This window comes from Rhinolophus sinicus, linkage group LG11 (genome assembly GCF_036562045.2).
Source record: "Rhinolophus sinicus isolate RSC01 linkage group LG11, ASM3656204v1, whole genome shotgun sequence".
Lineage (NCBI taxonomy): Eukaryota > Metazoa > Chordata > Mammalia > Chiroptera > Rhinolophidae > Rhinolophus > Rhinolophus sinicus.
In genome coordinates this window covers 3,700,039-3,727,085 of record NC_133760.1, presented here as the reverse complement: position 1 = coordinate 3,727,085, position 27,047 = coordinate 3,700,039, and the positions used below count along the sequence as shown (strand labels likewise).

The following is a 27,047-nucleotide window of genomic DNA, read 5'->3' as shown; positions in this document are numbered from 1 at the left end:
TGAACATTTATTAGAGCTGTGAATAAACATGACACCTCAAGTTCTTGCTCAGTTTTACTAATTTGGCTCGTCTAAATGTCCACTTCACTTCTTTCTCCAAGCTGGTACTGCTTAATGTTTTCTTTTTTTTCCCTCTTCTTCCGCCCCCCCCCCACCCCAGTCTGGTTCAAACCATTGTTTCTCAGCTCTCTGGCCCATGCTGGTGGTATTATGAGCCTTGTACTCCCCCCGGTTGAGGCAGTTGGTCGTCAGTCAGCCATTCACAGCAGCTCTCGCTGGCTGCCGGCCACTCACACTGGCCACCGGCCGCTTGTGGCAGTACACAGCAGCCCACGGCAGCATACGCCGACCTCCAGCTGTACACAGCAGCCCAGCTCCAGGGAGAGCCATTGTTCACAATCTTAGCTGTAGAGGGCGCAGTTTATTGGCCCATGTGGGAATCGAACCAGCAATCTCGGCCTTAGGACCACGGTGCTCCAACCACCTGAGCCACCGGGCTGGTTTAATATTTTTAAGAATAAAAACCCTACTAAAAATTCTCTGAGATGTTAACTTTCTTCAATATCCTCTGATATTTCCCCAGAGCTATATCTGCCACTGTCATTGAATAACTGCATAAATATATTAATAACTTTTTGAGACTTGCATTTCAAAACTGTTTTTCTGATATAACCTCAATTCTCCGTGAAGAACTGTACCTGCATTCAATGGAAAATAATAATCACTCTCCAGCAAGGATATGAAATCATGGACTTAAGATGTCCCCTTTTTCTCAGTGTTTGCATACTTCCTTTGTACACATGCTGTAATTGAAAGTTGCACCCACTGACACATAACAAAATAGCATTAGTTACGTTGCTGTCCATTTGAAATAGATGTCTGTTCATCAGAAAGAATTAAGTACAGTTGGCCCTCCATATCTATGGGCTCTGCATCCTTGGATTCAACCTGGGATGGAAAATATTTAAAAAATTAATGTTACATTGTTGCTGATGTGTACTATGCAGTTACCTATGATAGTTGCATGGTGGTGTCTGTACTAAATGTGAACAGACATTTTTCTTGCCATTATTACCTAAACAATACAATATGACAACTATTTACACAGCATTTATATTGCACTATGTATTATAAGTAATCAAGAGATGATTTAAAATATTCAGGAGGAGGTGTGTAGATTATATGCAAATATGATGCCATTTTATATAAAGCACTTGAGCATCCACAGATTTTTGTATATGCAGGGTCCTAGAACCAGTCTCTGGTGGATACTGAGGGACAATTATATATCTTAGAATATGGAGTAAGAAATATTACAGATATAAAGGTGTTCCTCAATGGGTAGGGCATAATGATTGAGTCTACAGGCAAGAGAGAGGTTTTCTATGGGAACAGGAGGTAGAACTTGTCAACATAACAAGCATCCAAAGGTGTAGAGAGTTTTTGTAAGAGTTTATTTGAGCCAAACTGATGACATATGGTGGGGAACAAGATCTCAAATGCTCCAGAGAATGACAGTTTTGCAGCTTCTTTTATGCACTTGACATTAAAGAGAGGACATAAGGAAGATTGGAGAAAGCAAGGCAGGGATGGATTACAGGATAGTTAACAAGATTATGTGCTCTCTTGAGGGTTAATGCCCCTTTAAAGGGTATTACTTCTGGTATTTCAAAGATGTGTTAACCTAGATGCACAAGAACAATGGACAGTGTTGGCTTAAAACCTTTCACCAAAGAAGTTATAGGCCTGGGGCCTTTCCAGTTAGGAATTTATAATCAGATTACCCTGTGAGGTTACTGTCCATAAAACCCCCTTTTCCATTCACAAACTGCTGCTTGTTCACCTAATTTAGAATATCCTTCTTTCTTCCAAGTCATCGCCTTGTATGGAATTATTTCTATTGTTCCTAGCCAATAATAATGAAATGAAAATACAACTATTCACCTCAGACTATATGCATTTGAAGAGCAATACAATGTGTCCAGTTGTGCATGTACTATTTTATGTCTGAATGACTCTATAGAATGATATGCCCATTTAGATCAACAGATTTGAGAGCATCTTAAATATTTGTATCTTCTGAGAGCAGGCTGAGCTTCACGGAGTATGAAACTATGTCTTTTGCTGCAGTTAACGAGTAAACCCCTCCCTGGAGGCAGGAGCACCGCTTTGCAGGTTCCTTCCTTGGCAAACGTTCTAGTTGGTCAGAATGGAGAACGCCTTCTAGAGCAATGAGAACTACATTATCCAGAAGATCTTGCGGGCGAGTTGAGCCAATGACAGATCAGGATGAAAGTATTTCCGTGAGATTTCATCGCATTGGGGCGGGACTTCCAGCGTCTTCGTCGTGGCGGGTATTTGTTCAGTTTCCGAGTGTCAGGTAGGGACAGAGGTGACGGGACCGAGAAAGCACAAAGGAGTCGTGGTCCCCGCTGCACAGACGCAGTTCTAAGGCTCGTTGATGACGCCCACTTGACCGCGTCAGGGCCGGGACAGGGACCGCGGTGTCCAGCATCCTCCTCTCCTTCTTGGCTCGAAACACAGAATCCGATGGAGGCAGCCGAGCTAAGGGGGCCAGCTCAGGTGAGTCCCCCAGGCCCTCAGTCCTCCCGAACCCTAAAGCCTCGGGTGAGGAGCTCCGGCTCATGTCCTGCAACCTAGGCCCCGGCGTCCAGGACGGTGAGAAGCTCGTGGGTGACATCCTGTGTGACGGGGTGTGGCAGAGGGTTACAGATAGAGACTGGCCGTGTAAAGATGTGGAGGGACGACTGAGCCGGGAACCTGGGGTCCGCTTTCTGCCTGCAGAGAACAGAGAGTGAGAAGGACAGGCAGGGACGTTGTACCTTCATTCTGAGGGTCCTGGGAGCCGTGGAGGGTTGTGAATTGCAAAGGGGCACAGGCAGTGTTAGGGTTTTAATAGCTTTCTAAGTGGTTCTCAGAGGACAGACAGAAATGGGGGTGATGATGACAGCGAGGCACGGAGAAGTAGAGTCCTGCGTTCAAGGTCACAGAGCTGGTAAGAGGAAGCTCAGAGGACTGAAACACAGAGGTTAGTAAATTAACCCCAAGTCAACAGGTTCCAGGGTTGGGTAGGGATACAGCGGAGATCTGCATATAGGGACACCAGCCCTGGTAGGTTTTTTCTTCTCACAGGTTCTGAAGGTTGAAAAGCACTTAGGGAACCTATGCAAGGAAGGGAAGGATGTCCTAGTCCCACACTGGGTGCTGACACTACCCATATAGTGTTTGGGATTGTGGTCTTGAGAATTTCCTTGCTATGTTCTCAGATCTTGGGTGTGGGGACTCCAAGTCCTGGGTCCTGAGTGCAGGACAAGGGTAAGGTAGAGGTGCTCCTGTTTCTGGTAACCCATATATGAGGTGTGATAAAAAAAAAAACACACACACACACACAGTGAATTTTGAATGTTTGCAATAAAAAAAAAAATATTACAGTGAAAGACACATTGCTGTTAATCCCCCCTCAAAATACTCCTCTTTGCTTTGACCACACTTACCCCATCATTCTTGCCACTTTCAGAAGCAGTTCTGAAAGTCCTCTTTCGTGAGTGTCTTTAGTTGTGCTGTCATGGCTGCCTCGATGTCCTGAATCATTTTGACTTTGGGAAAGAGCCACATGTCGCATGGTGCCAGATCTGGTGAATAAGGTGGATGAGGACACACCATAATGTTTTTCTTTGACAGAAATTGCCATACCAGAAGCTGTGTGTGACACGGAATGTTGTCGTGATGGAGACTAATTTACAGCACACTTTAAAACACATTTCTCTCGGGCTGGCCCGGTGGCTCAGGTGGTTAGAGCTCCATGCTCCTAACTCCGAAGGCTGCCGGTTCGATTCCCACATGGGCCAGTGGGCTTTCAACCACAAGGTTGCCAGTTTGATTTCTCGAGTCCCGCAAGGGATGGTGGGCTCCGCCCCCTGCAACTAAGATTGAACACTGCACCTTGAGCTGAGCTGCCTCCTGGATGGCTCAGTTGGTTGGAGCACGGGCTATCAACCACAAGGTTGCCAGTTCAATTCCTCGAGTCCCACAAGGGATGGTGGGCAGCGCCCCCTGCAACTAAGATTGAACACGGCATCGTGAGCTGAGCTGCAGTTGAGTTACCGAATGGCTCAGTTGGTTAGAGCACATCCTCTCAACCACGAGGTTGCCAGTTCGATTCCTCGACTCCCGCAAGGGATGATGGGCAGCGCCCCCTGCAACTAAAATTGAGCTGAGCTGCTGCTGAGTTCCCGCTGAGCTCCCGGATGGCTCAGTTGGTTGAAACGCATCCTCTCAACCACAAGGTTGCCGGTTCAACTCCTGCAAGGGATGGTGGGCTGTGCCCTCTGCAACTAGCAACAGCAACTGGACCTGGACCTGAGCTGCGCCCTCTACAACTAAGACTGAAAGGACAACAACTTGAAGCTGAACGGCATCCTCCACGACTAAGATTGAAAGGAAAACTTGACTTGGAAAAAAGGCCTGGAAGTACATACTGTTCCCCAATAAAGTAAGTCCTGTTCCCCTTCCCCAATAAAATCTTTAAAAAAAAAATAAAAAAAAGAACATGGTGTGTCCTCATCCACATTATTCACCGGATCTAGCACTGTGCTACTTTTGGTTTTTCCCCAAAGTCAAAAGGACTATGAAAGGTGAATGTTTTGAGTTGATTGAGGACATCAAGGCACCCATGACATCGCAACTGAAGACACTCATGAAAGAGAACTTCTAGAACTGTTTTAGAAAGTGGCAAGAATACAGACGGGCAGTCGGATGGCTCAGTTGGTTAGAGCGTGAGCTCTGAACAACAGGGCCACCAGTTCGATTCCCACATGAGCCAGTGAGCTGCACCCTCCACAACTAGATTGAAGACAATGAGCTGTAGCTGAGCTTCCAGAGGAGCAGCCAGATGGCTCAGTTGGTTAGAGTGCCTGCTCTTAACAAGGTTGCCGGTTCAATTCCCTCATGGGATGGTGGGCTGCGCCCCCGGCAACTAAAGATTGAAAATGGCAACTGGACTTGGAGCTGAGCTGTGCCCTCCACAACTAGATTGAAGGACAACAACTTGGAACTGATGGGCCCTGGAGAAACACACTGTTCCCCAGTTAAAAAAATAATTTAAAAAAAAGTGGCAAGAACACAGAAAGTGTTCAAAGTGATGGGGAGTATTTTGAGGGGTATTAATGACAATGTGTCTTTTACTGTTACAATTTTTTTTTATTTAACACTTTTTTTTTTTTAAATTAAACATTCCCCGTATTTTTGGATTACACCTCATAAACTGGTATGGAAGGTTAACCCAGGGATAGATACCAGCATGTGTAAATGCTTGGAGGTGTGCCTGAGCTGGGATTAGGTTCCACAGGTCTCCTTTCTGTTAAGAACAAAGAGCGGGGTGTCAGTAATCAGACCTGTAATGTGGCTGCCTGAGAAATTGGGCATCTATTATGGAGGTAAAATGGTATGTTTGGAAGAGGAAGGAGTTGGTCTTAATAGGCTCCATCTGGCTGCACTGTGGAGAACAGATTATGGGATTATGGGCAGGTGCAGGGAGCCCAGGAGGAAGCAACTACTATGATCCAGATTGTTGATGGACCAGAGTTGTGACAATGGAGGTAGGAGAGAAGGTTGGATTCTAGGTTCATTTCTTAAGAGGGGCCAAGTAAATTTTTGGATATTGTATGTAAAGGAGAGAACGGGGAAGGTTAGGGATGGCTCCCTGAGTTTTTGTTCCTAGCATCTAAAGAGATGGATGCTCCATCAACTGAGATGAGAAATTTCTGGGATATTGAAAGTTCCCAAGATCTATTTTCCTTGGGAATATCATAAGTTTTGTTTAGGGCCTGTTAAGAGCCTGAGAATCAAGTGGGCAGCTGGACACGTAGGTCTGGAAATCTTGGGAAGGGATTCAGGATGGAGACTTTCAAAAGTGGTGATTATAGTGTGGACCAGGGTGGAGCTCCAGATGACATTTAGGAAGTGGAATGCAAGTTATAGTGCCATTGGTGGGTCAGAAAAACTAGGGTGCATGCCAAGGAGTGGTCCTTTGGCTTAGAACCTGGTTGAAGTCTTGAGTATAATGAACACAGGTAAGGGAGAGAAGTGGCTGTGGATCTGAATAGGAAAAAGAATGATGTGGCAGGTGGCCCAGGCTTCCACGGGAGGAGTACGAGCAAGATGTCTTCGGAGGTAGAGAAGCAATTGAGAAAAGTTGACACTGAAGCTGGGCTTCTGCTAATTCACTGCTATTCAGATTCACCGGAATTGTGTGCCAAGTCTTGATGGCCAGGGTCTGGGGTGTTTAGCCTTACTAGTGGATAAGATCTGAGGTAAATGTAGTCATTTGTGAGAGTCAACTATGCCAACTCTTAAGAGCTGGGGTTTTCAGGAAGGTTGAGTGGAGAGAGGAGGGTTATGGCTGCTGAGGGGACAGAAAGAGCATCACAGAAGTAGCAGAGGGTCATGAGTATCTATAATTCCCATGTAGTTCTGGGTGGCTAATACCAAAGCGAAGATCACAGACAGGTGGGGAGGCCTTCAAAGCACAAAGCAGCATTCAGGGCTTTCCCTGGCTGTGGGATCCATCAGAGGTCTAGGATGGTACTGGATGGTGTTTGAATTTGTCAAGCACTGTCTGGATGCCATGTGCCAAGTACATAGGTGAGTGTAGGGCTGTGCCTGTAATGTAGGGCAGGGAAGTAGCAGAGCTGTGGAAGTGGAACTGTGGGGACTGAATGTGTTAGAGAGGTAGAGTCTACAGAATGGTGTTCATACCATGTTTCCCCCAAAATAAGACCTAGCTGGACCATCAGCTCGAATGCATTTTTTGGAGCAAAAATTAATATAAGACCCAGTCTTATTTTACTATAATATAAGACCGGGTCTTATGTAACACAATATAAGACCAGGTCTTATATTAATTTTTGCTCCAAAAGACGCATTAGAGCTGATGGTCTGGCTAGGTCTTATTATTGGTGAAACAGGTTATGTGTAGGTAGTATGAGCTGATGGCTCCAGGCCCTGGTAGTGAGGAGCAGGTGTAGGCAGTGTGAGCTGATGGCTCCTTTGGCTTTGTCTGGTAGATACAATCTGGGAGACCCCAGAGGAATTGCTTTGCAGGAGGGATGGGGCTCACAGTTTGGATGGCGTCTGTGTGTTCCCCTGCCTGTTGTTGCTGAGGGCTGAACATTGATTATGGGACCCTGGGAAGAGAGCATTGCATACATTACTGGCACCAGGGTCTCATGTCTCCTCTAAGGTGGGGAGCTTTGAAGGAGGATGAGTGTGGGGTAGATGTGTGAGGTGATGGACTGTGGTTTCTCAGACAAAGTTTATAGTTTTTCTGTCCCCATCTTGACAGAACAGTATGACTTTTGATGATGTGGCTGTGTTCTTCTCCTGGGAGGAATGGGGCCTCCTTGATGAGGCTCAGAGACGTCTGTACCACGATGTGATGCTGGAGAACTTTGCACTTATATCCTCACTGGGTAAGACTCACAACCTCCCCAGTGACTGAACTAGACTCTGTCCTGCCTCACCTTCCTTTCCCCAGGTGGTGCTCTTTCTGTTCTTACAGGTGGACCATAGGCACTTCTTCCTTCTCTAGCTCTCTGGGTGGTTGCTGTCCTTGGTAGGGCTGGGGGGTTTGCATTTCCCCATGCCCCCTTTCCCCAGGGGGTGCTCTGTCCTCATGCATGGACTGTGGGCACTGCTTGCTTTCCCAGTTTTCTGGGCGGTTGCTGTCCTTGGTAGGTCTGGGGGGTTTGCACAGCCCTCTTCTCTCCTGCAGCCCCAATAACTGCTGTACCGAACCCACATAGGGAAGGATTGGAGGTCAGTAGTCATGCACTGAGACTAATGCGTTGCACCTTGCTTGCCCCCTCCTTGGCCAGGTCAAGGTATTCAGACCCATGGCACTTCTGTGTCCCAGGGTTTGATCCCTTCCTTTAGCTGATATTTCTTAGGGTATGCCTATGCCAGGAATTGCAGGTATTGTCATGGTTATTACTTATTTGGACCATGGGCTGTTTTTCAAGACCCTTCTGCATGGTTTGTAGTGTTTTGCTTAGATCTCTTTTTTGTTTTTGTTCCAGTGTTGTTGATCTATAAAATTGCATGTATTTAAAGTACACAATGTGATGATTTGATCTATGTATATATTTTGAAGTAATTGCCATAATCGTTAATGAATATTTCCATCACCTGATATACCGTGTTTACCTGAAAAATAAGACCTAGCTGGACCATCAGCTCTAATGCGTCTTTTGGAGCAAAAATTGATATGACCCGATATTATATTATATTATATTGTATTATATTATGTTATGTTATGTTATGTTATGTTATGTTATGTTATGTTATGTTATGTTATGTTATGTTATGTTATGTTATGTTATGTTATGTTATGTTATGTTATGTTATGTTATGTTATGTTATGTTATGTTATGTTATGTTATGTTATGTTATGTTATGTTATGTTATGTTATGTTATGTTATGTTATGTTATGTTATGTTATGTTATGTTATGTTATATGTTATGTTATATTATGTTATGTTATGTTATGTTATGTTATGTTATGTTATGTTATATTATAAAGACCGGGTCTTATATTATATTAAAATAAGACCGGGTCTTATATTAATTTTTGCTCCAAAAGACGCACAAGAGCTGATGGTCCAGCTAGGTCTTATTTTCGGGGAAACGTGGTAGTTACCTTTTTCTTTTTTTTTCAGTAATATTGCTTAAGATATACTCTCCCAGTAAATTTTAAGTATAAAATACAGTATCGTTAACTGTAGTTACCATGTTGTACATTAGATCCTCGGAACTTACTCATCTTATCACTGAAGGTTTATCCCTTTTGACCAATAACTCCCCATTTCTCCTACCCCTTGGCCGCTGTCAATCTACTCTTTGTTTCTTTGAGTTCAACTTTTTGTTTATTTTTTTGTTTACATTCCACATATAAGTGATATCGTACATTACTTATCTTTCTCTGACTGGCTTATTTCACTCAGCCTAATGCCCTCCAGGTTCATCCATGTTGTTGCATATGGCAGGATTTTCTTCTTTTTTTAAGGCTGAATAATATTCCAAGGATGTGTGTCTGTGTGTGTGTGTGTGTGTGTGTGTGTGTGTGTGTGTGTCTGTGTCTGTGTGTGTGCCCCCTTTTTATCCATTTATCCAGGATGGACACTTAGGTGGTTTCCATAGCTTGTGTATTGTGAATAGTGGTTCAGCGAACATGAGAGTGTAGATTATCTCTTCCACATTCTAATTTCATTTCCTTTGGATATATGTCGAGAAGTGGGATTGCTGGATCATATGGTAGTTCTAGTTTGAATTTTTTGAGGAACTTTTATACTGTTTTCCATAATTTCTTTACAAATTTACATCCCTACCAACAGTGTACATGGGTTCACTTCTCTCTACATGTTTGCTAACACTTACTTCTTGTCCTTGTGATGATAACCATCCTAATAGGTTTGAGATAATAGCTCATTGGGGTTTGGATTTACTTCCCCTGATGATTAGTGAGAAAGAGCAGTTTTTCATTAAAATTTTCCTGTTAGCCACTTGTATATCATCTTTGGAAACATGTCTAATCAGATCCTTTGCCCATATTTTAATCAGATCATTCTTCTGCTCTTGAGTCTTATGAATACCTTATATTTTAAAAATATTACCCCCTTATTAGATACATGGCTTGCAAATATTTTTTCCCATTCTGTATGTAGCCTTTTCATTTTATTAATTGTTTCCTCTGAAATATTTTAGTTTGATGTCATACCACTTGTTTATTTAGATTTTGTCCCCTGTACTTTTGTTGTCGTATTAAAAAAAAAAAATCATTGCCACGGTCACTGTCAAGTAGCTTATTCCTTTTTTTTTTTTTTAAGGGGTCTTACATTTTCATGTCAGTCTTTAATCCATTTTAGTTAATTGTTAGTAATGAAAGATAGGGGTCCAATTTAATGTTTTTGCCCATAGGTATCCAGTTTCCCCAACATTATTGAAGAGACTATCCTTTCCCGATTGTGTGTTCCTGATGTCTTTGTCAAATATTAGTTCACCGTATATGCATGGGATTTTTTTCAAGCTCTTTATTCTGTTCCATTTCTCTGTATGTCTGTTTGTATGCCTGTACCATACTATACTGTTTTGATTACTACAAGGTGTGGTAAAAAAATACAGTGAATGTTTAAATTTGAAAAAATTGATTACAGTAAAAGACACATTGCCATTAATCCTTCTCAAAATACTCTCCCCCTCACTTCAAACACACTTATCCCATCATTCTTGCCACTTTTTGAAGCAGTTCTGGAAGTCCCTTTTCATGATTGTCTTAGTTGTGCTGTTGTGGCTGCCTCAAAGTCCTAAATCAATTCAAAACATTTACCTTTCATGGTCATTTTGACTTTGGGGAAGAGCCAGAAGTCACACAGTGCCAGAACTGGTGCCAGATCCAGTGAATAAGATGAATGAGGACACACCGTAATGTTTTTATTTGACACAAATTGCCATACCAGAAGCGATGTGTGACATGGAGCATTATCATGATGGAGGATGAAATAAAGACACTCATGAAAGAGGACTTCCATAACTGCTTCAGAAAGTGGTGAGAACGATGGGATAAGTGTGTTTGAAGCGAGGGGGAGAGTATTTTGAGGGGTATTAATGGCAATGTCTTTTACTGTAATACATTTTTTTAAAATTTAAATATTCACTGCATTTTTCCATCACACCTTGTATAGCTTCATAATAGTTTGAAATCAGAAGTGTGGTACATCAGCTTTGATATTTCTCAAGATGGCTTTGGCTATTTGAGGTCATTTGTGGGTTCATGTCAATTTTAGGATTCCTTTTCTATTTCTATGAAAACTTCCATTGGAATTTCAATAGGAATTGCATTTAATCTGTACATCACATTGGGTATTATGGACATTTTAACAATATTAATTCTTCCAATTCAAGAACATGGGATATCTTTGCATTTATTTGTGTCTTCAGTTTCTTTTATTAGTGTCCTACAGTTTTCAATGTCCAGATCTTTCACCTCCTTGGTTATATTTATTCATATGTATTTGCTGGGGGTTTTTGTTTGTTTTTTTCACCCCCAGTTTTATTTAGATGACGTATTTTATGGTTTTTGATGATATTGTCAATGCAATTGCTGTCTTAGTTTATTAAAATATTTCATTGCTAGTGTATAAAAATGCAACTGATTTTTGTATGTTGATTTTGTATCTTGCAACTCTACTGAATTTGTTTATTCTAATGGTTTTATGCTAGGTCATTTAGGGTTTTGTATATTTTAAGATCATGTCTTCTGCAAACACAGACAAGTTTTACCTGTTCTTTTGTGATTTTGATGTCTTTTGTTTGTTTTTCTTGCCTAAGTGCTCTAGCTAGGACTTCCAGTACTATGTAGAATATGAGTGGAGAGAGTGGGTATCCTTGCCTTGTTCCTGATTTTAAAGGAAAAGTTCTTAGCTTTTAACCTTTGAGTATAATGTTAGTGTGGGCTTATTGTATATGGCCTTTATTATGTTGAGGTACATTCCTCACTATCTACTTTGTTGAGAGTTTTTAATGGGAAAGTATACAAAATTTTGTTAGGTGATTTTTCTACATTTATTGAGATGATCATATGATTTTTATCCTTCATTCTATTAATATGGTGTATCATGTTTATTGATTTTCATGTGATGAACCATCCTGGCATCCCAGTTTATCTATTTCTTCCAGCTTGTTGTCATTTAATTGTTCATAGTAGTCTCTTACAACCATTGTGTTTCTGTAGTATTGCTTGTTATATCATTTTTAATGTAGTATTGTAGTATTGCTTGTTATATCATTTTTAATTTCATTTATTTGATTCTTCTCTCTTTTCTAAGTTAGTCTACCTGTGGGTTTGTCAATTTTGTTTCTTTTCAAAAACCAGCTCATAGGTTTGTTGATTTTTATTTTTTTTTAGTCCATATTTTATTTCATTTCTGCTCTGATGTTTGTTATTTCCTTCCTTTCCTAGATTTGGGCTTATTTTGTTTTCATTTTTCTAATTCATTGTGGTGTAAAGTTAGGTTGTTTATTTGCAAATTTTCTTTTTCTTTAATGTAGGCATTTGTGGCTATAAATTTTACTCTTAGAACTATTTTTGATGCAGCTCTTAAGTTTTGGCATGTTTTATTTCCATTTTTGTTTGTCTCAAAATGATTTTATTTTTCCTTTTGATTGTTTTTTCTTTAACCCACTAATCATTCAGGAATGCATTGTTTAATGTTCACATATTTGATAACTTTCCAGCTTTTGTCCTGTTACATGTTTCTTGTTTTAAGCCTTTGTGGTTTAAATCTTGATATGATTTCAGCCTTCTTAAATATCAGACTTGCAACCAAACGTATGAGGTCTGACAATTAAGTTCGTGAAATCATCCTAGAAATAGTGCTACATACCTCATTCCTGAATATCACTACAGTCAACTTTGAAGTACTCCCCTTGGGAAGATATGCACCAATGCCAGCGCCCTTCAAAGCAATTTTGGAACTCTTTTTCTGGAATGGCCATCAGAGCTATCGTTGTATTACCCTTGATGTCCTGAATGTCATAAAAATGTCTTCCTTTCAATATTTCATTTATCTTCAGGTAAAGAAGGAAGTCACTGGGGGCCAGATCAGGTGTGTAGGGAGGGTGTTCTAATGCAGTTATTTGTTTCCTGGCTAAAAAGTCCCTCACAGATAGTGCTGTATGGGCTTATGCATTGTTGTGATGCAAGAGCCATGAATTGTTGGTGAAAACTTTAGGGCGTTTTCCTCTAACTTTTTAATGCAGACTATTTAGCACTTCCAAATAGTAAACTTGGTTAACTGTTTGTCCATTTGGTACAAATTCATAATGAATAATCCCTCTGATATCAAAAAAGGTTAGCAACATCATTCTGACTCTTGATTTGGACTGATGGAACTTTTTTGGTCATGGAGAATTGGCTGACTTCCATTGTGCACTTTGACACTTTGTTTCAGGGTTGCATAGGTACACACATGTTTCATCACCTGAGATAACATAGCCCAAAACATCGTCTTGCCTCTCCAAAAGGTCTTGTCAAACTTCAACTCTCCTTTACTTTTGTTCATCAATGAGCTCCTTCAGGACCATTTTTACACACACCTTTCTCACGCCAAGATTTTCAGTTACTATTTTCCTGTTTCTCTATCAATGTTTACTTGGTCTGCTATGCTTCTCACAATCAGCTGACGATTTTGATGCACAATTCAATGAATTTTTTGCAATGTTTCCATTAGTTCTGCTTGTTACTGGCCACCCTGACCTCTCTTCATCAATGACGTGTTCTCTCCCCTTAGAAAACCATTCACTCCATTTGTACAATGCCATTTTTTTCATGACATTATCCCCATAAACTTGGACTAATATGTCCTAGATTTCACTTCCACTCTTGCCAAGTTTAACAAGAAATTTAATGTTTGTTCATTTCTCTAATTCAGACATTCTTGCAGTGGCACACAAAAACATGCAGCAACAATAATGAATGCCAGTCAGCAAGACACCGCCACACGTTGACACGGACACAGCTGTGAGACACTGATATACCAAGGTTATGAAACATTACTGAGCTGTTTGCACAGTTGTGCCAATGTAAGCGTACGGTGGCAAGTTCACGAACCTAATTGTCAGACCTCATATGATCTGTAGAGAATGTTCTGTGTTCACTTGAGAATGTATATTCTGCTATAGTTGAACGGAATGTTCTATATATATTTGTTAGATTCATTTGGTCTCACATATTGTTCAAGTCAGATATTTCCTTATTGATTTTCTGTCTGGATGATCTACCCATTCCTGAAAGATGAGTATTGAAGTGTGCTCTTATTATTACATTTGCTGGCTTTTCTACATTCCAGTCTGTTAATATTTGCTTAATATATTTAGGTCCATCGATCAATATTGGGTGCATACATACTTGTAATTGTATCCTCTTGAATTGATTGCTTTATCATTATATACTGTATTTTGCTGTGTATACTGTGCTCCCATGTGTAATGCTCACCCACGTTTTTGGCCCAAACTTTCAGGAGAAAAAATCTTTTGTCTTAATTTTTGAATTGAATTTTTTAATTCAAATTATTATTTGTTTACATTTAGGTATTTGTTTTTTGTATTATAAAGGAACTTTAACATTTCTTTTTTAACCTCTTATGGGACAAGAAGTGTTACAAGAAATGTTACAAGAAATGTAACAAATAATTATAAAACAAGAACAGATACAAGGTACAAGAAATTTTATGTATCAGTAACAAATTCATGATATTTATGCATCATAGAAGGCCAAGAACTCTTTGTCATTGCAAGTTCGTTGTAAGTTCAACAAAACCGATTATCATATTCCAGGGAATTATTTTGCATACGGATATTGTTAGTGATTTCTAGAGTTACATTTTAACTCATAAGCATAAATAAAAGAATGAAAAACATTTATATATATACAGAATTAGTACTATCCATGTACAATGCACATCCTTATTTTTCCCTCACAAATTTGGGCCAAAAAGTGCTCATTACACACAGCAAAATACAGTAATTTCTTTGTCTCTTGTGACAAGTTTTGCATTAAAGTCTATTTTAACTGGTATAAGTATAGCTGTTTATAAGTATACACTACTCTCTTTTGATTTCCATTTGCATGGATTATTATTTTTATTATTATTTTTTTTATTTCTTTACATTCAGCCTATTTCTGTCTTTAAAGCTGAAATGAGTCTCGTGCAGGCTACATATATTTGGGACTTGTTCTTTAATCCATTCAACCACAGTTGTGTTTTGATTGGATAATTTTGTAAGTACTTGATGATTGCCATCTTGTTCATTTTTGTCTGGCTGTTTTGTAGTTCCCTTGTTCCTTTTTTTCCCTCACTTGCTGTCTTTTTTCATTTGATCATTTTCCATAGCAGTATGCTTTGGTTCCTTTACTTTTAGTTTTTGTTTATTTACTGTAGTTTTTGCTTTGTGGTTACCCTGAAGTTTACTTAAAACATCTTGGAGTTATAACAGTCTGCTTTAAGCTGAAAACAATTTAACATCAATTGCTTACAAAAAGTACCTTTTTGGTATCTAACCCCTCTGCATTTTGTGTTTTTGATGTAACAATTTATTCCTTTTTATATTGGGTAACCATTAATGAATTATTGTGGTTGTAGTTATTTTTCCTCATCTGTACTCTTTTTAAATCATTTATACTAGAGTTAAATGATTAACGAACAACAATATTACAGTATTAGCATATTCTGAATTTTACTATATACTTACCTTTACAAGTCTGCCTTATGTTTTCATATGTTCCTCTGTTACTAATTAGTGTCTTTTCATTTCAGCTTGAAGAACTCCCTTTAGCCTTTCTAGTAAGGCAGGTCAAGTGATAATGAACTCCCTGTTTTTTGTGTGTTTTTTTTGTTTTTGTTTTTCATCTAGGAAATTCTTTATTTCTCCTTCATTTCTGAAGGACAGCTTTGCCAGGTAAAGTATTCTTAGTTGGCATTTTTTCCCCTTCAGTATTTTGAATTTATCATCCACACTTTCCTGGTTTGCATGGTTTCTGCTGAGAAATTTGCTTATAGCCTTATGGGGGTTCCTGTATATGCAATGAGTTTCTTTTCTCTTGCTGGTTTCAAAATTCTTGTCTTTGATTTTTGAGTTTTATTATAATATATCTGAAAGAAGATCTCTTTGGATTGAATATTGGGGACCTATGAGCTTCATGTATGAGGATGTCCACATCTCTCTCCTGATTTGGGAAGTTTTCAGGTAATATTCCTTTGAATAAGCTTTCTCCCTTACTTCTCCTTGTGACTCTTCCATATTGCAAACATTATTTCCCTTAATGACATCCCATAAATTATGTAGGCTTTGTTCAGTCTTTTTTCTTTTCTAACTGGATGATTTGAAGTGACCTGATGCTAGGTCACAGATTTTTCTCCTGCTTCATGAAGTTGGCCATTGATGCTCTCTATTGCATTTTGTCACTTTATTCTTTGTATTCTTCAGGTCCAGAATTTATTTTTAACTTAATTTTTCAAAAGTTTCTGTCTCGGAATTTGATTTGTTCATATACGAGGTCTGACAATGAAGTTCACGAAATTGTTGCAACAATGTTGCTAACCGTTTTTTGATATCAGGGATTATTCATTATGAATATGTACCAACTGGACAGTTAACCAAGGTTACTATTTGGAAGTGCTGAAAAGGCTGCTTGAAAAAGTTAGATAACCTGAACTTTTCGCCAACAATTCATGGCTCTTGCATCACAACAGTGCACCAGCTCACAGCACTATCTGTGAGGGAGATTTTAACCAGTAAACAAATAACTATTGGAACACTCTCCCTACTCACCTGATCTGGCCCCCAATGACTTCTTTCTTTACCCGAAGATAAAGGAAATACTGAAAGGAAGACATTTTTATGACATTCAGGACACCAAGGGTAATACGATGACAGGTCTGATAGCCATTCTAGAGAAAGAATTCCAAAATTGCTTTGAAAGGTGAACTGGGTGCTGGTGTCAGCTTCCCAAGGGGAGTACTTCAAAGTTGACCGTAGTGATATTCAACAGGTATGTAACACTTTTTCCAGGATGAGTTCATGAACTTAATTGTCTCACCTCACATTATTTTCCTGATTTCCCTGAGTTGTCTCTTTGTATTCCTTTGGAGCTTTTGTAAACAATTCTTTTCAGTTCTTTGACCAGTAGTTTGTTGGCTTCACTTGCTGAAACTTATTTTGCTCCTTTGGTGTTGTCATGTTTTTTTTATTTTCAATGTTCCTTAAAGACTTTTGTTGACGTCTCCACATTTGATGCATCAGTCACCTCTTCTTGCCTTTTTGGGATTGTTTTAGTCTGGAAAGGTCTTCACCTTGGGTTGGTTGCAAGGTCACTGGTCTGCTGAGGTGTGGCAGTTTGGGCTGAGGTTGCGGGGGCAGGCATGTAATCACCACACAACTCTGTCAGCTGAGGTCAGGGATGGCAAATATTGTAGGGATTCTGAGTAACCAAGGCTGCAAGGTAAACTCACAGGTACCTGGTTGTATTGAAGCTGGGTAGGGTGTGGTATCAGGACTCTGTTCCGATATACCAGGAATGTTTCCCATGTAAACAGTGTTTTGTTATCATTGCCAGTGCCACATCCCATGCCTACTTTTCTTTTCTCATTGTTGTTACTTTAATGACTAGTCAATTCTACTTCTTTGTCATTTTGACTGTGATTTCTAGCCCATGAGAATTTCCACCTCTCTGGACTTCATATCTCCATTTCTCTCAGCTCTTCCTCTATTGCTTTGTAACATTGGTCCACATGTCCCATGAGATAAACATGCATCCTTAAATTGTCCTTGAATAGCAGCAACTCTTTTTTCATTGGTTTTTCCTGGATTTGGACATATGCTTCTAAACAGCCTCACATCATCAGCAGAAAAGATCTTCCTGCAATCCTTTGGCAGAGGAGCAAGTTTTAGAATATACCTGTCTTCTTTGTGTCACACCCTATCCTTTTGTCCTTTCTTTGGTGAGCCCTCCACCATTCTTTAGCCTTAGAGGCATAGTAATGCCAAATAGCCATTTCTTCAACCAGATTTCAACTCACTTTATTAAAAAGCATCCCATAGACTCATGATTAGCTGTGACAAATGCATATTTGTGATGGGGTTGCCCCTTCTCTATAGTCAACATGTACTTCACCAGCATTTATTTGCATCCAGGTTACTGCTGTGGAGCAGAGGATGTAGCGGCACCTTTTGAACACAGCGTTTCTGTCAAAGCATCCCAGGCCAGCACCTCCAAGGCAGCTCTGTCATCCCAGAAGACCCACTTCTGTGAGAGTTGTGGTCCAGTCTTGAAATACATATTTCATTTGTCTGAGCACCAAGGAGCACCACACATTCAGAAAGTGCCTGGGTGTGTGGTATGTATGAAACAATTCTGTTTTAGTGCAAACCTCCAAAAACACCAGAAGCAGCACCTGGTAGAGAAATCCTGTAGAAGCAGTGTGGACAGGACCTTGTTTGTGAAGAGCTGTAAATTCCATGTTTCAGAGAAACCCTTTACCTGCGCAGAAGTTGGGAAGGACTTCCTGGCCACCTCAGAACATCTCCAGCAACAGACCACTCATGCCAGGGAGGAGCCAAACAAAATCACCCAGTGCTGGGCAACTATACAAAACAAAAAAAGTTATTTCACCTGGGGAGAATGTAAGAAAAACTTCAGCCCCAGACACTTACATATTCAGGACCAGGATGTCCACACTGAAAGACAGTGTTTTGTGTGCCATGAATGTGGGAAAACATTCAAGTACAAATTCTCATTTGTGGATCACCAGAGAGTCCACATTGGTGAAAGGCTTCATGCACATGGCAAGCATGACAAATCTTTTAGGCGAACCTCAACCCTCAATCAACATCGAAGAATTCATACTGGGGCAAGGCAGTACAAGTGCAACAAATGTGGCAAATTCTTTAACCAAAAATATGTACTTGTTTATCCCTGGAGAAGTCACACTGGAGAAAATTGTTACTTGTGCCGTGAATGTATGCAATCTTTTAGCCATAGATCCATCCTTATTCGACAACGGACAGTTCACACTGGAGAAAGGCGTTATGAGTGCACTCAATGTGGGAAATCCTTTAGACGAAAATTTTACCTAATTGTACACTGGAGAGTTCACACTGGAGAAGGGCCTCATGAATGTAGTGAATGTGGGAAATCTTTTACCAATAGCTCAATACTTATTCTACACCAGAGAGTACACACAGGAAAAAGGCCTTACGAGTGCAGTGAATGTTGGAAATCGTTTAGCCATCAATCTTATCTTATTCAACACCAGAGAGTTCATAGTGGAAAAAGGTCATATGAGTGTAGTAAATGTGGGAAATCTTTTACCTCTCGCCCTGGCCTCCGTTATCATGAGAGTATTCACAATGGATCAAGGTCTTATGAGTGTAGTGAATGTGGGAAATCTTTTACCTCTCGCCCTGGCCTTCGTTACCATCTGAGAGTTCACACTGGAAAAAGGCCTTATAACTGCACTGAATGTGGGAAATCATACAGCCAAAGGTCCAACCTCATTCAACATCAGAGAGTTCACACAGGAGAAAGGCCTTATCAATGTAGTATATGTGGGAAGTGTTTTACTTCTAGTTCTGCCTTTCATTATCATAAGAGAGTACATACTGGAGAAAGGCCTTATCAGTGCAGTGAATGTGGGAAATCTTTTTTGTCTGGTTCCAACCTCAGTAATCATCAGAGAGTTCACACAGGAGAAAAACCTTATGAGTGCAGTGAATGTGGGAAATCCTTTATCCAAAACTATCACCTTCTTCTACACCAGAGAGTTCACACTGGAGAAATGCCTTATCAGTGCAGTGAATGTGGGAAATCTTTTTCACCTGGTTCCAACCTCAGTAGTCATCAGAGAGTTCACACAGGAGAAAGACCTTATGAATGTAGTGAGTGTGGGAAATCTTTTATCCAAAGACATCACCTTCTTACACACCAGAGAGTTCACACAGGAGAAAGGCCTTATCAGTGCAGTGAATGTGGGAGATCTTTTGCATCTGGTTTCAACCTCAGAAATCATCAGAGAGTTCATACAGGAGAAAGGCCTTATGAGTGCAATGAATGTGGAAAATCTTTTATCCAAAAATGTTACTTTCTTATACACCTGAGAGTTCACACAGGAGAAAGGCCTTATGATTGCAGTGAATGCGGGATGTCTTTTACCACTAGGAGGAAACTTCGTTATCATCAGGGCATTCACACTGGAGAAGGTCCTTATGAGTGCAGTGAATGTGGGAAGTATTTTACCTCTAGTTATGCCCTCCATGATCATCAGAGGGTTCATACAAGTAAAAGGCCTTATGAATGTACTGAATGTGGGAAGTCCTTTAGAGCAAATTCTTACCTCATTGAACACTGGAGAGTTCATACTGGAGAAAAGCCTTATCAATGTAGTGAATGTGGGAAATCTTTTTCTTCTGGCTCTGGCCTCCATTATCATCAGAGTGTTCACACCGGGTTGAGGCCTTATGAGTGTAGTGACTGTGACAAATCTTTTCCCAAGAGCTCAGCACTCATTCGACATCGGAGAACTCACACAGGAGAAAGGCCTTATGTGTGCAGTGAATGTGGGAAATCCTTTATCCAAAGACATCACCTTCTTGTACACCAGCGAGTTCACACAAGATAGAGACCTTATGATTGCAGTCAATGTGGAAAATCCTTTAGGGATAGTTCCCAGTTCAATTAACATGGCAGAGTTCACACTGGAGAAAGGCATTTTTAGTGCAGTGAATGTGGGAAATCCTTTAGCCATAAATCTGACCTTTATTAACACCAGAGACTTCATACTGGAAAAAGGTTTCATAAGTGTAGTGAACGTAGGAAATCCTTTACTTGTGTCTCTGGACTTCATTATTACCTGAGGATTCACACTGGATGAAGGACTTAATGGTACGGCAAATGTAAAAAATCTTTTACCCATAGCTCATCACTGTTCCAACAGGAGAAAGGACTTACGAGTACAGGGAAGGTGGGAAATCCTTTTGCCCAAAAACCCACCTCATTATTCTATATTGAAGAATTTTCACTGTAGAAAGACCTTAGATGTGCAATGGAATGTGCAATTTTCTTGTTCAGTGTAAGGATCCTAAAAGAAACCGTAAGAAGCCATCTGAATTCTATCTCATACCTCCAGTTTTCCACAGTTGGGAGATTACCCATAAGTTTTAGTGAGGTGGGAAGCATGTGTGGCTATGTTGCACTTTCTAACTTGCCCAGTGTTCTTTCTAGATTTATGTCACTGACGCTTTCTGTTGTCAAAGCCATTTTACTTCTACCACTTGGCAGGTCCCCACAGTTTGCATCTGTCTCCATTCCAATGTGCTCAGGGAAGCTGATCTCTCTTATGTATTGGAGGAAATTAGGAGTAGTCTGAGTCCCTTGGAGTTCACATTCCCTTCTCTTTGACTAGCTTAGGCAGGAACCTGACCCATTGTTGGCAGAGAGAATATGTGAGTTTGGCAGACAACTTGGAGAGGACAGCATTATTCAGGGACATATTCTCGCATGAATTTTTTTCAGCTTTCAAGTCACCAACTGAAACTCTGCTGCATAGCACTTTGGTTTCTACAATATGAACGCCTTACTGTTTAAGTCTTATTTCTGTTTACAGTGTGGGATGTTTTATTTTGGTTCCACAAGTGTGATGGATGAACAATTTTTATGGGGATCTCCAGCTTTGTGTTCTTCATGGGGGACAGTATGACGGCAGAAAATACTCACCAGTTTTTGCCAAATTTACATTCCTGCCAGGGCCCTAGGAAAGACTGCAGGGTTTTCTGGTCCTCATTGGAAGCCTGGATGCTATGAGTTTTAGGAGACTGAGGAGGGATCAGAGTTGACATTCTCAGGTGCTTCTTGGAGCAGCATGAATTTTTTCCCTTGTTCACGGGGGCTATCTCGGGATGTTGAAGGAAATCCCTTCCTCAGGTTCTGCAAAAAACTATGTGCTCTGATGTTCACAATTTTGTGGGTGATGATCACTGGTTATAAGACCATAGGGGTTCAGGGAAACCGTAACTGCTACTGAAACAGCACTTGATTAGTAGGTATTGCAGGACACTAGCCAATTTGATGGGATGTGCCTCTTCAAAAATTAATTGACAAATGTTTCTGTAAATGTGACTGTGCAGGATCAGTGTGTACACAAACCTCAGGACCTCTAGGCAAGTTTATCTTGTATAGCTGAAGTCTTTGTTAGAGAAAATAAAAGTTTTGGGGATTCCAATAGCCTCTCAGTGATGATCACCTCAAGGCCATTATTGCACAGGTAGGAAAACAAAGATAAAGCAAAGTCTAGGGATGTGGCTCTTGTGACCCATCCAGAATTCCTGCTGACTGAAGTAGAGATGTCCTTTATTATTAGCTAATATTTGCTGCTCCTGAGCTAAGACTGACCCTCAGAGAGCAATAGGAGAAAGGTGGTGGAGTCAACATAAGGTTGCCAAACATATTTCCCAAAGAGTGGGACATACAATTTTTTTTTTTTTACCTCGAGCCATTTTTAAAGCTTTATTGAGCTATAATTTACGTGTAATAAGCTGCACGTATTTAAAGTGTACTATTTGATAAGTTTTGACATATATATGATGCTGAAACCATCATAGTCATGGTGATGACTAAATCTGTCACTGTATTTTTGCTTCATGTTTGTTTATAGCTCTCCCTGCCCTTCACAACCCTCCAAATAACCATTGATTTATTTTCCCTTAGTATAGATACCTTTGTGTTTCCTAGAATTTATATGATGATAATCATTATATTTACTTTTTTTTCTGATTTCCTTTATGTTGCTTGTTACTTTGAGATTAATTGATAGACGAGGTGTGACAATTAAGTTCGTGAACTTGTTGCAAAGAGGTTGCTGTTTTTGATATCAGAGGGATTATTCGTTATGAATTTGTACCAACTGGACAAACAGTTAACCAAGTTTACTATTTGGAAGTGCTGAAAAGGCTGCTTGTAAAAGTTAGACGACCTGAACTTTTCACCAACAATTCATGGCTCTTGCATCACAACAATGCACCAGCTCACACAGCACTATCTGTGAGGGAGATTTTAGCCAGTAAACAAACAACTATTGGAACACTGTCCCTACTCACCTGATCTGGCCCTCCAATGACTTCTTTCCTTACCAGAAGATAGAGGAAATAATGAAAAGAAGACATTTTTATGACATTCAGGACATCAAGGGTAATATGATGACAGCTCTGATGGTCATTCCAGAAAGAGTTCCAAAATTGTTTTGATGGGTGGACTAGGTGCTGGCATCAGTGCAAACCTTCCCAAGGGGAGTACTTTGAAAGTGACTGTAGTGATATTCAGCAATGAGGTATGTAGCACTTTTTCTAGGATGAGTTTGTGAACTTAATTGCCCAACCTCGTAAGCTCAACTCGACTTTATTTTTTAATGTTTTTGGTTATACCGTAATTGGTTTGTCCGTGCATTTCTTTAGGGACATTTGAGCATTTCCATTTTTTTCAACTGGTTTAAATCTTGTACAAACCTATATGTACAGCTCTTTATATAGATATATGTTTCATCATTCTTTTGTCAGTAGAGTGTAATGTCTGAGTCACTTTTTATTTATTTTATTGGGGAATATTGGGGGACACTATGTTTCTCCAGGGTCCCTGAGCTTCAAGTTGTCCTTCAATCTAGTTGTGGAGGGCGCAGCTCAGCTCCAAGTCCAGTTGCCATTTTCCATCTTTGGTTGCAGGGTGCACAGCCTACCATTCCATTGGGGGAATTGAACCGGTAACCTTGTTAAGAGCTGGCACTCTAACCAAATCAGCCATCCAGCTGTCCCTCCAGCAGCTCCGCAGAAGCTCGTCTTCAATCTAGTTGTGGAGGGTGCAGCTAAATGGCCCTTGTGGGAATCGAACCTGCAACCCTATTCAGAGCTCACGCTCTAACCAACTGAGCCATCGGCTGTACTGTCTGAGTCATTTTTAAAGAAACTAACAAATGGTGATTTGAAATGATTGTACCTTTCTGCATTTTTTTAAATTAAAGTTTATTGGGGTGACAATTGTTAGTAAAGTTACATAAATTGCAGGTATACAATTCTGTGTTACATCCTCTATAAATCACATTGTGTGTTCACCACCTGTCGCGTTCAGCACAACACAGGCAGTAAGTGAACGAGAAGGGGCAGCAAAAGGTTAAGAAAGTAAGAAACAGAAATCAAGAAAGTTATGAAATCGGGATGCCTTGTGGTTTTTATTGATGCACACACAAGAAAGCAACATTGTTTTCTCCAAGGTCTGTGAATTTCAGACATTATACTAAGAAACTGATTTGAACTAATTACCCTTGCCTGCGAAAAGCTGAACTGTCAGTTTCAGGATGTACCTCCCCAAGAGACAAACCTTTATGTTGAAACTTATTGAAATGGATAGATGGAGAACTGCTGTTATTACACCATTGAATCTCTTCCCAAGCAGGTTGTGGGAAGGAATGCAGCCACAAAGGCAGAAGCTCTCCTGAACCGGGGGAAGGTGGGGGTTTATGTCCACCTCAATCAACCCTGTGGGTTCTCCCACTGGTCCCCACTCGACTGTGCCTGGCTTGGGTTGCCCCCCCTGTGGGAATCTTACTCGTCATTGGCTAACCAGCCATCCTCCGGGTCCAAACAGGGAGACATGAGGTGTAAGCACAGGTGAAGCAAAGTCCCTGAAAGGATTAGTCTCACAGACTCCTTTTTTTAGGGGTAGGTACAAGAGGCCAGACGGGTAGGCTGCTGCATGACAACAACCACCCAGAGCCTTTTTGCCTTCTTATCAGCAGCTTATGAGAGTTCCATCTCTCCACATCATTGTGAATACTTGGTTCGGTTTAATTTTTATTTTATTTTTTGGTTTCAGATGTACAAAACAACATGATTAGACATTTATACCTCTCACAACATGATACTCCCCCAAGCCTACTACCCCTCTTACGTTGTTGCCATATATCAGAAGCAATGTGTGACATGGAGCCTTTTCATTGTGATCAGAAAATACAGTGACTGCTGCTGCTGAGTGCCATCCAATGGATAGGCAGGGATCTTCAATACAGGAAGTGGCGCGTTGAACCTTAATAACTGTGTGACAAGTTTCAACTTGCTCAGTGCAGTCAGGTGTGAGCTACGGTTGAAAGAAGTGTGTTAAAGTGTGTTGTAAATCATCCTCCATCATGACAACACTCTGTCACACATTGCTTCTGGTATATGGCAGTTTCTGTGAAATAAAAGCATTACAGTGTGTTCTCCACCTTATTCACTGGATCTGGCACTGTGCAATTTTTGGTTCTTCCGCAAAGTCAAAATGATTCAGGACATCAAGGCAGTCATGACAACACAACTAAAGAGGACTTCCAGAACAGCTTGAGAAAGTGGCAAGAACAATGGGATAAGTGTGTTCGAAATGAGAGGAAGTATTTTGAAGGGGATTAATGGCAATGTATCTTTTACTGTAATTTTTTTTTTCATTTAAACATTCACCGTATTTTTTAATCACACCACGTATTTCTGTTTGCTCTTTTATACTGTTCTTTAGATTTCACATATAAGTGAGATCATATGGTATTTCTCAGTCTGACTTATTTCATTTATCTTCTGGGTCCATCCATGTTACTGGTTTATCATTTTTAATTTAGCCCTTTTAAATAATATGTAGTGGTGTCTCACTATTGATTTAATTGCGTTTCCCTAGGGATTCCTGATGAGTAGTTTTTCATGGGTTTATTTGCTACCTGTATATCTGGTAAAATGTCTGCTCATCTTTTGCCTATTTTATGAACTTTGGCAATTTTTCTCTTCTTAAACAAATAGGATAGTGAAACGACAAAGATGTATGTTGGAATTTCACTCACTTTTTAATACATGAGTGACTGCTTAATGGATTGTTTCGAGTATTGGAAGAATACATTCTTTTTCAAGAAATTTGTGCTGTGCATATGTAATGGAGACATAACACCATACACTTTTAAGATTATTCTGTGTTATTAACACATTCTTCATCTGTTTCTTAAGTCCAGACATTCAGTAATACAATAATGTCTTGATTTGTATTGTTTATTTGTTTTCTTGGTCTATCTGATGGATTAGAACAAAGGGCATCAGGATAGCCTGGGCATTTACAGCCTGGAGGGGAGAGAAAGAGGAGGGCAGAGATCAGAGTCCCCAAGTGGCTTGAATTTGAATCTCAGATCCCCAGCCATCACTGGAGCTTGAAGGCAATGACCCTCCTTAGGGCTTGTTCTCTACTGTATAAAATGCGGATAAGGAGTGACCCCACCCCTGGGCTGTTGGAAGAGGCGAAGAGTTGAGTTGCCCATTCACTGTGTAGCATCTGTGCCTGTGTTTTCCACCTGCATGTGGTGACCCAGGGTAAGGCACCCCTCTGTACCCTGCAGGCAGGAGGGGGCTATACATACTGAGGTCTTAGTATGGGGTCCCCACTAGGGAATATAAGTGACTCACTAGAGCTCCTGGAGGTTCTGTTGGCTGACTGTGATATGCAGGTGTTGATACTTACCTTTGCCTCTGTGAAGATCAATAGAAGTATCAAAACACAGCATTTGCCAGTGCCAGGATTCCAGGGTTTACTTTTTGAGCATATTCTCTTTAATTCTGTTTGTTTGCAACCTCCTCTGGAGCTTCTCGGGTGTAACTGAAACCAGCCCCCATACACAGAGGGCAAGGAAAGACCAAAGAAAGAGGCAGACTAGATTGGGTGTGTGAAGCCGTCACCTGGGGCAGGTCCATGGTGAGGCCCAGGGAGGCTCAGGTGCTGCTGCTACTGCTGTTTTTATTGTTGGAATTATCATGATCATTTCTCCCTATTCCTCTGATATCCCAAAGCACCTAACCTTCTCGTCTGCCCCACAGTCCTCATAGGAATACCATTGTCTGTCTCATCTCCAGTGGCTTTTCCAGGGGAGGATTTTCTCTCAGCCACAACTGCATTATGTCCAACGGTCACATTCTCCTCCCTTTGAGCCCAGCACAGAGCTCAGGCATTCGGTACTTGGAGGTGATGCTGGAAACCTTTGGGCTCTTGGTCTTACTGGATAAGCGGTCACATTTCCATACAGGGGATCTGGAAACGCTGGTTGAGAAATAGAATGATTCTCCCCTTTCCTCCTCCTATCTCTCACCGTGTTCTAAACTTTGTCCTCCTTTCCAGTCTCCCTGTGTCTAAATCAGGGATCTTTGGGTGGAAACATAGTCTTTCTAGACACAAATGCTTGCCCCTGTGCCCAGCATATTTGGTCCTCAGTTTGAGGTCCATGTTCTAGATACCACAGAAAAGGAGCTGACTGGCCCAGCCTGGTTGGGTCAAGTGTCCCCATGGCCCAGTCAGAGAGTTCTGGGTAATGGGCTGTTCTCAGAAGAGACGGTAAGTCAGGGAGTAACCCTGGGAATACATTTGCCATCAGTG

At 40.6% G+C, this 27,047-nt stretch overlaps 2 protein-coding genes across 2 annotated transcripts in view; both read left to right on the top strand.

Moving 5' to 3' along the window:
- LOC109434524 (zinc finger protein 547) overlaps positions 1-27,047 on the top strand; it is a 58,856-nt gene that overhangs the window by 25,601 nt on the left and 6,208 nt on the right. The window lies entirely within an intron of this gene.
- On the top strand, positions 2,333-25,668 carry LOC109434525 (uncharacterized). Its single transcript, XM_019711552.2, has 3 exons — positions 2,333-2,583; positions 7,364-7,490; positions 17,768-25,668. Exons 1-3 carry the CDS (start codon positions 2,551-2,553, stop codon positions 20,248-20,250), a joined length of 2,643 nt encoding a protein of 880 aa, XP_019567111.2. The 5' UTR covers positions 2,333-2,550; the 3' UTR covers positions 20,251-25,668.